The 9,263-nt window shown below is 40.6% G+C and overlaps 1 protein-coding gene across 2 annotated transcripts in view; it reads left to right on the top strand.

Moving 5' to 3' along the window:
- The window catches only part of KCTD3 (potassium channel tetramerization domain containing 3), a 31,953-nt gene that overhangs the window by 7,268 nt on the left and 15,422 nt on the right, over window positions 1–9,263 (top strand). For both annotated transcript variants that reach the window (XM_025049838.1, XM_025049839.1), the window contains exons 8-9: window positions 3,009–3,199; window positions 8,082–8,197. In XM_025049838.1, coding sequence (XP_024905606.1) covers window positions 3,009–3,199; window positions 8,082–8,197 — 307 coding nt within the window. The remainder of the gene's footprint in view (window positions 1–3,008; window positions 3,200–8,081; window positions 8,198–9,263) is intronic.

Below are 9,263 nucleotides of genomic sequence, written 5' to 3' on the forward strand. Positions count from 1 at the left end.
ATTTTAAAGAATCCCAGATATATTTTTTCCAAAAACTCTACTTAATAGATTTGCCATACATAGTAAAAAAAGTTTATATTTGTAATCTCCAGTTTGTATTTTCATTGCAGTAGAGAGTCAGTGCAAACTTTCCATTTTGAGAGCATCTGTATATTTATTTTAAGTGAATGACACAGACATGATTTTTCAGATACATTTTGGGGATAACTTTTATATGAAGCAAGACCGATTTGAAAAAGAATTTTTTAGGGGTGTTTTGAACTACCATCCAATCTAAATTGGGAACTGTTGCTGTTTAAACATCATGTACTTTTACTGATAAGGGGTTCCACAGGAGCTGCAAAACCATCGTAAGTTTTCCAGGCAGAAAAGCATAACTTCATTTGTTACTGCGCAGCAGCGCTAAAGATGTCTGCTCGCCAGGCAGCCACAGGGCCCCGCGTAAGGTGTCGCTCACTGAGTGGCGTGGAAGGGCGGCGCTGTTCCCAGTTGCATTCGTTTGCCTTTGACCATGATCTCTGCGCTCTCACTGGGTGTCAGCGACGTCAGCAGTATGCCCACCCGAAACGACCAAGGGAAACGGTTGAGGGCGTATTGGATTTTCTCACATGTAGTTAAGTTATGCAGTGGCAAAAATACATTTTCAAGAGAAAAGAAAAGATTCAAATTACTGTAAGGGTATACTCTTTCCTACAAGTTGTTTTTTCCACAGCTTTTTATCAATAAATTTAAAACCTTGAAAATGAAAACAGTGGTATAGTGAACCCCTGTGTAGTCTTCGCTAGGCTCGCTGATATTCTACATTGTTAGTCTGGGATCTTACGTTTCTTTTTCTTGCTAAATGTACGACAGTGTTACTTGTATTAAGGAAGAATAGTTGTATAAGTTGCTCCCTTCTCGGAGCTTGTTTTCCACTTCAGATCTATAAACCTTGTGGGGTTTCCTTTTTGTATGTGTTATGAGATTTAGGAATCTGTTTTATTTCAAGTGGCTAGGTAATTATGTTCTGATTATTTGTTACATAAATCACCCTTTCACATTTAAATTTGAACGTTTCCTTTATTTTGCTTTATATGCGTATACGTACATATTATATATATGTGTGTATATATATGTAATTGAATCTAATTCTAAACTCTCTTTTGATCTTTGACATATTTGTGTATTCCCCTGAAACTTGGGGGCAGTATGCCCCCCAAGTAGTAAGTTCCAAAACCTTGTAGGGCCTTCTACTGTGTCCCCTGAACGTGGACGGTAACATATTCTTTGCACAGTGTCCCGACTCCAGAGCATCGGTTCACCGGGCAGCAGTAAGGAGAGGATTCTGAAAGAGCGGAGCTCATTCTGTCTTATGCATATTTTAAATTTTGTATTCCTCGTGTAGAAAATTATAGAGCGGATACGTGTTTCTTTCTTCTTTGTATTTTAACTTCAAACAAAAGTGAATTTACATATCTTACTGAGTTCTGTCACTATAATCATTCTCAAATATGCTGTCCTGATTCCGTTATTCTTTTTGGCATCTCTTTATCTTATAATACCCTAATTTCTATAGAGAAGTAGAAGAGTAGATTATATATAGTGTTTATATTCCTCAGTCAGTGATCACAGGATCACATCGTACACCTCATTTGAGTCAGCATCTCGCCATGGACACTGCTGGGAACCTCATGTGCGCGTGTGCGTGTCCGTGCCGGGCGGCGTGTTGCTGCCGTCCCTGTGCCCCGTGTCAGTCCCTCAGAGCATCTCCATTTCATTTTTCAACGTTTGTCAGTTTTTAGTTTATTAGATAATTATTTTTGTTGATCTGAATGCATGAGTCCCATCTGGTGGCTGAGCAAGGTAATTATAAATATAATGCTCAGGAAAATTTGATGCATTTTTTTCATGTATCGTTTTGAAGTTCATTAAGGAAATCATTAATTCTTGAAATTAATAAGGCTGAATTGCATATTTTTGTGAATTACATTTGTATTTCAGCATACAGTTTAAACAAAAATGAAATGAAAGTGATGTCATTTAGTCCTTAGGGGGCCATCATTTGCGAATACCTAAGTTGATTTTGGGGATAAATACGTTAGGAACATTTATTTTATTCATGTTCTGTGTATTCTCTTTAGGTGAGGCTAAGAGAAGCTTTATAATTGAGTTTCGTCATCTGGTTAGTGTAACTTTAAAAATAGATATTCCATAGTTAAAGTTCAGGTCATTCTTTGTCATGATTGCACAGCTGTGTAGGTTCTAAATTTATGAGGGCTTCCTATGTAATCACACAGAATACATGTCTGAAATTACATTCAGATGAGGGAGAAAAACTTAAAAAATCAAAGGCATGTTTATCAGAAATTAAATATTAAAGAATGCATTAAATATATATTGGCCCAACTGCACATCTGAACCTTGGTAAGCCTTTACATAAGGAGTTAATGGGCCCCTAAGAGTTTTCATTAAGAATGAAAGCTTTAAAAGTCAATCCTCAGGTTCGAGAGCCCCGCGTTTCATTCATTTGATTGTGCCTGGTACCGGAATGCACGTGCTGCGGGAGGCGACTCGGTGTCTTCGCTGGCCTGCATAGACTAGCATGCCGAGTGTCGAGTGCATGTAGTTCTGGTTGATAACTGATTAATAACAAAGGAACGATGGTTACTTTAAAATTCTGAATTTCGTTGGCTGTTTCTACCCATAGATAATGACAGTACAGCACTTTTTTATACAGAGAAAAGTGAAAAGTCCATTTTTCTTTTAAGTTGTTAATGCTTTTTAAAATTTGGAAGACTTTCTTATGCTTTGGAAAAATATAGAACTCTGATCTCTTTTTAAGTGGTTTAGATTTCACGTGTAGGTGAATATAAGATACCTCAGAAATAATATTCTAGATTCGTAGGTGATAAATACCAAAATTTTATATTTAACATAGACAGCTGGGGTTAATATTTTTGGGGTACATTGGTCTGTATTCTGTTTGCCTGACTGGTGCTGAGTTTGCCATGTGTGTCTGTTCTTAACAGAATCAAAGAGTCCTCAGGATGGCAGCAGGTGTTCACAAGCCCGTACCTGGATTGGACCATCGAACGTGTGGCTTTAAACGCAAAGGTGGTCGGCGGTCCCCACGGGGACAAGGACAAAATGGTGGCCGTCGCCTCTGAAAGTAGCATCATCTTATGGAGCGTTCAGGATGGCGGCAGTGGGAGTGAAATTGGTAGGGGAGAGTTTGTGTACACTGCATTTTGCTGGTATGTAGAATGTTCTGAAGTTTGAGGGGGATTGCACATGAGTATCAAAACTAACCTGGATGGTTAGCTGGGACTGCCACATCTTTTCGGGGTCCAGTCATAACAAGTACTCAGTGTGAGAGGAATGGTCTGGCAAAGAAGGTCGCATTAGTCTCTCCCGCGATGGCGTGTGCCTGCCTAGCCAGTGCGATGCCGTAACCTCGCCTGAGGGGAAAACTGTTTCACCAATTTGCTCCAGCTGAAACTGGCAGAGAATTTAGCAACTGCTGGCACAGTTTAGTGCCGCCGCTTCGATTTGTGCTGACGCTGCTTTTACCCTGCGTTGCTTTGCAACGTTAAAGTTTTTAACACATTAAATTTTTCAGCACCACAGGTGTTTGTAGCCAAACATGCATATGAAAGATGCTCAGTGGTTGTCAGGTGCTGATACCGGATGTACAGAAGCAGGACACCAGGGCCAGCCACGTCCGCACGCGCATCTGTGGGAGACAGAAACAGTTGTGCAGACCGGTGTTCTCTCCGCCAGGTCTTCCGTTCAGAGGCTTATGTGTCACCGGCAGTGGCAACGCCGTGACCTCTTCCACGGCCTCTCGCCCAGCCGCGTTCAGCAGTCCCCGTTGAGAGGCCGCATTAGTCTCTCCCGCGATGGCCTCTGCCTGCCTAGCCAGTGCGATGCCGTAACCTCGCCTGTAAGGTGCTTCAGTGGCTGTCTCATTGCTAATTTAAAAGCCCGGAGGAAGCAGTTTCTGGTTATAAAAGAGTTTTTCACATGTTCATTTAAAATATTTCTATAAACTTTGAATATTTGTTCTCAATGAGCACGTACCTGGCATCGTAATAGTACTCAAAAGCTTTGTTGAGTAAGGCAAGTTATTAACATCTATGAAGCTGAGGGAAAGAATTTTCATTTTTAATTTTTTTAGTTTTGCCAAATTTCTTTAGAGTCCTCCCTTCTGTGAGTCAGAACTGATAAGTCCTGTCTTCATCAGCTTTTTTAAACTTAAATAGTGCAGCTGTGAGTTGACCACATGAGTGTTCTAATTTCCCATTTTGAAGCCAATGATCGATCCATCCCTAAGTATAAGGAAAACAATTTATTTTAGAATAAAATATTTATAAGTTTTAGGTAAAATTTTTGTATTTTGAAATGTTTTCAGAACATTTTTAAGGCTAATATTGCAAACCAAAAAAGTATACTCATTTCTTGTATTTCTGTAGCTGCAAGGAAAACTGAATTTCAAAACTTATTGAAGAATAATGAGGTTAAAGAGATTGTAGTAGATAAAACTGAAAATTATAAGACAATAGTGGAAATATTTAAAACAAACTTACTTGTGGGAAACTTACAGTTAGTTACACCCTAAACCTACTACCACAGACGATTCTAGAAAATATAAGACCCCATCACATATCATGTAGCCTCTGGAAAACAACTCTGTACATTCTTAAGATAATCAGAGTAAAAAGGGCAGCTGATGCTTTAGTATCAGGAAAATAGTCTTGACTTCTGGAAAGGGTCTCAGAGACCCACAAGGATTCCCAGAGCATACTTCGAGAATCATTGTTCTCGACCTTTTCCTTCCCTTCTCTCCCAGCCCAACATCTCAGATCTCGTGCCGCCTGGACGTACGCTTGCCGTAGTCTTCAGCTGCCTCTTGGACACTATCCTTCAGTCCTTTGCAGTAACTAGCGCTATCCCCAGTTCAGTATTTTTAAACTCCACTGAGATCTTCACTCACCACTTCCGTTTTTATCAGTCTTGGATTCTGTCATCACAGTTACTCTAGCAAAGGAGCCTGTTTGATCGCATCCCTCTCTGCCCTGCTGCTTGGAGAAACCCCAACCCTGGCCACATCCACCTTTCTACTTGAATAGCTGCGTTACTGTAATTGAACTGTCTTGGCTTCTATCTTTGGCAGAGTCCAGTTGTGTACTAGATTGCATTCCCTTTCTCCTACTCGGGCTTCGAGTAGTTACCGCCCCCGCCCCTCGATCGTCCATCAGCATCCGACCCTGCTATAATTCTGCCTTCAAAGCAACAACAAAAGCCACCCTGCGTTCATTCTCTTCCAGTTCGGGCTTCATTTTTCTGTTCTTAAAGCAAGAGGTAACAGTTACTGAATCTTACGATCCTCCTCTGTGTTCTCTCAAGTTGCTCCAGTCGTGCTTTTTCTCCCTACACTCCTGTTGGTGCCACCCGGGATCTGTGCTCTGCCAAGTCTATGATCAGTCCCTAGTCTTCCTCCTATTAGAGCTGTCATTTAAAACGTTCGATACAGGTGATTACTGCTTTCCTTTTGAAAGTCTAATTTAGAAAAGTCTTTTTAACTGTTACGTTATTAACATCACTGGACGCGCAGTGATTTTAATGTTGATTTCAGTTGCATTTCCCTAACATCTTTAGAAAAAAGTTAACATTAAAATTTTTGAAATTATAATTCAGAAAGGGAAACAATTGTGATTTTTTTTTTTCAAATTGCCACTTCTAACATACAAATAAGTGAAGGCGATTTTATGCCCCGCTTTGTTTCCAAAAGCTAACGTGGTAGGTAGCTGTGTTGTAAGACGGTGCGGTCATCGTTCACGCCCTGTAAAAGAAGCCGTTCGGTATTACAGATGGTCTTCAGAACTCGACGACACCGTCCAAGGAACGTGGTCGAGGCTGCTGTGTCCCTGCTGGAGCTAGCCAGGGCTGGCCCCCGCTGGACTGCTGACACAGCAGCATTTTCCCACAGGGTCCCTTGAGACAGGATCCTGTCATTGCTTACACCGTTGAGTGACACAGAATTTCTTGAGGTCATTCAGAATGCTTTCCTTGATTTCCCAGAACCTCATCTTTCTCTAGAGTGATCGATGTTAGTTTCCTGTTTTTATTCCTACCTTTCACAGAGTCCATAGTACTGGCTTCACCTGTTTTGAAAAATTGTTTGGCATCAAAATTAGAGTAGCGTTACATAAGAATTCCTAAAATTGAATGGGAAACGATGACTGCTTTCAGGTGGCAAGTTTCTTTCTCAACCAGTTCTGGTTAAAAGGCTTAGCTTTTCTGTGGGTTAATTTTATTTTGCTCTGGATTTGTTTGATTCGATTGGTTGGTTGACAGGTTGGGCTGAAATGATATATTCATGTATACAAATATAAGCATATATACAAATTAAAATGTGTATAGGAAACATTTCTAGCAGTGCTTACCAGGTTTGTTCGATGGTTTATTTTTTTCCTTCTTTTTGTCCAGTGTATGTAATGTTTCTTCCTGCCAGATGCCTGGCTTTTTCAAGATTGGTTAAGAATTTTTAAGATGTTATTTATTGTCCCTGGTCTTTACGGTTTTGAACAAAAAGAGAACTACCCCTCACTGGTGTAAGATTTAAAAAAAAATTAATTATCTTTGCTGGATTACACTTTTAATGCATGCTGCATTTGCATTTAATTGGTTTGATTCTTCCAGTGAGTTCTTCAAAGCCGTACGTTTCCTTGTTTTCTCAGCTAGATGCTGAGAATTGTTCATGTTGTCACGTAATAGGTACTTAAAAAAATAAAATACCGAAACAGCTAAAGATCTACAGAAAACAATATTGTATAGGTGAGACATTTTTCAGCAGTTTTAGGTAAAACGATATTTCTTATAAGATGTTTTTCAAGTAGTTAAGATAATACTATTTTGATGTCAAAATTGGTTAGTAGCATTTTGAGGGTGAACATGAGCATCGAGACATTCAGCTCCAGCAGTTGTGTAGACCAGATAGGTGGGAAGCAGAAGGCGGCATGGGCAGGCTGACCAGGGCCCATGCCCCGCCCGGCTCCTCCTGCCCCATGCTGCTCAGCACTCTGCTGATGCAGCGACACCCCGGGTGAGCCCGGAAGTCTCTGCCCTAGAGATTCCGGGCTCTTTTGCCATAAATGTGGAATCTTACAGCCTCCCTCTCCTGCATTCCCTCTTCCTTTTCCTCAGGGTCCCTGCCTGGGCTTGCTCATTCCTAGCCCTCTAGTTTGATGAACCCTTATCCACCTTTTTAAAAACCCAACTCAGATGGCATCTTTTCTAAGAAGTATTCTCAGATCCCTTTCTCAGCCTCGTTTACTCCTGCATGTTACTGGACTCTGCATGCTCCTGTCATTGTTGCATTATGTTGTAATCGGTTGTTTGCATTTTTTCTCCCTTTGACCATAAGCTCCTGGTAATATCCTGTCTTGTTTTGTGATCTGTCTAATATAGTGCCTTTCGAATGGATTAAAATTGAGGTCCACAATGCTGGGAAACAAGAGGTTTAAAATAAGTAAAGGCCTGAATGTTTGGGTATGGTGTGATTTGCTGTTGTTTTTTTTTTCCTTGTCTGTTTTGCATATTTCCAGACTTTTGGACACCTTCTGCGTAGTCGAAGGTGCCAAGTCTGTTTTCACATCAGAGGTTCCCAGATACGTGGCCCATGAGCAGCTGCCACTACTCTCCTCTGGAATTTATTAAAATGCAGTGGTTTTTTATTATTTTTTATTTTTTAAAATTTTTATTATTATTATTTTTTATATAGTGGGCCAGGCATGAATCCTAGGACCTTTTTATTTGTTCACTTTAAATCTGCCCAGTTATTTTGGTCGGCTAGGTGTGGGACCCGCAGCTCCAGATGACAGGGTGTTCTGTAAGTGTGATATTCCTCGGGGCCCGGCTTTCATCTGCGCTAGGAGTAAGCTGCTTAAGAGTTTCTCATTTCTGGTCCGCAGAGTGTCTGTCATGCAACTTGTAGAAATGAGAATAGGTTTAAATTAGTCACCTTTAAGACACTTTTAATCTGGGTTTTGATGAATTCGGAAGATGACTGATGAACCTCTTTGTTTTCATTGTCATTTAAGGCGTGTTCAGCCTCGGTGTCCCCGTAGACGCTCTCTTCTTCATTGGGAACCAGCTGGTGGCCACGAGCCACACAGGGAAAGTGGGAGTGTGGAACGCTGTCACTCAGCACTGGCAGGTCAGTTTAACTGAAGCGTATCACAGACGTGAAGATATGTATGAAGTGCGTGCTACTTATGCCTCTGCTTTGTTATTGTGAATTCATACTGTTTCTGTTTTTGATTATACAAACTGTTGAATGTCTTCTGGATACAAATTTCACTGTTTTCAAACATTTAAGTTACTTGGAAAATGAATGTGTTTTTAAACTGGTTTGACATTTCTTCATTTTTAAAATGTTTTAAGTTCCATACCTTGGGAATGGCAGCCCAGGCAAACTTCATTCCCTGTGTGGAAGCACAGACCTGTGTGAAATCGCATAGCCTGATCAGAGGAGATAGCCAGCTAGACGAGCTCGGGTACTTGAGAAGAACAAGGAGATAAGAGTGAAAAAAAAAAAAGGCTCATTCCTGATTCTGAAACAGAGGAAAAATTCAAGGACTTTAAGCAGAGAGTTACGTGATCAAATCCATGTTTTGGAAAGATAAAAGTGGTAGCTAACACGCGAGTGAGAACGGAGATCGGGGCGTAATCCAGCAAACGCCGTAGCGAGATCGTGCTGAGGACCGTGTGGTGGCAATGGCAGAGATGAGGCCATGTGGGAAGCATTTCGTAAGCCTTTCCAAAATGATAGGATTGCTCTCTGACGTGGAAAATTGAAGAAGGAAAGAGAGTTCTAGTTTTGGATTTCTGGTTTTGACAATTGAGGGGCTAGTAATATTTTAGATTTATAGGGAACATAGGAGCAGATACACTGGTGGATAATGTGGCAAATAATTAGATTGATTAAATGAACATCTAAATGCAGGTGTTAGTGTATAGTTAGGAGTTTAGGAAAGAAGAGCTAGAAAAAGCACTTATGTGATAATTGAAAAAATAAAATGATGAGATTTTCCATTAAGAGGGTGTGTAGAGAAAAAGAAAAACCAAGATTAAAACCCTGGGGAACAGTAGCATCTAAGGGGACAAGATAGGAACCCAAGAGCCAAAGAGACACATGTGATATGATTGAAAAGGGACACCGGTTTTGGCAGTAAGATGTCCTTTGCAAATGTAAGTCGATGTGAAGTTTGGGTGGGAGCACG

The sequence above is a fragment of the Pteropus alecto genome, unplaced genomic scaffold (assembly GCF_000325575.1).
Source record: "Pteropus alecto unplaced genomic scaffold, ASM32557v1 scaffold65, whole genome shotgun sequence".
NCBI lineage: Eukaryota > Metazoa > Chordata > Mammalia > Chiroptera > Pteropodidae > Pteropus > Pteropus alecto.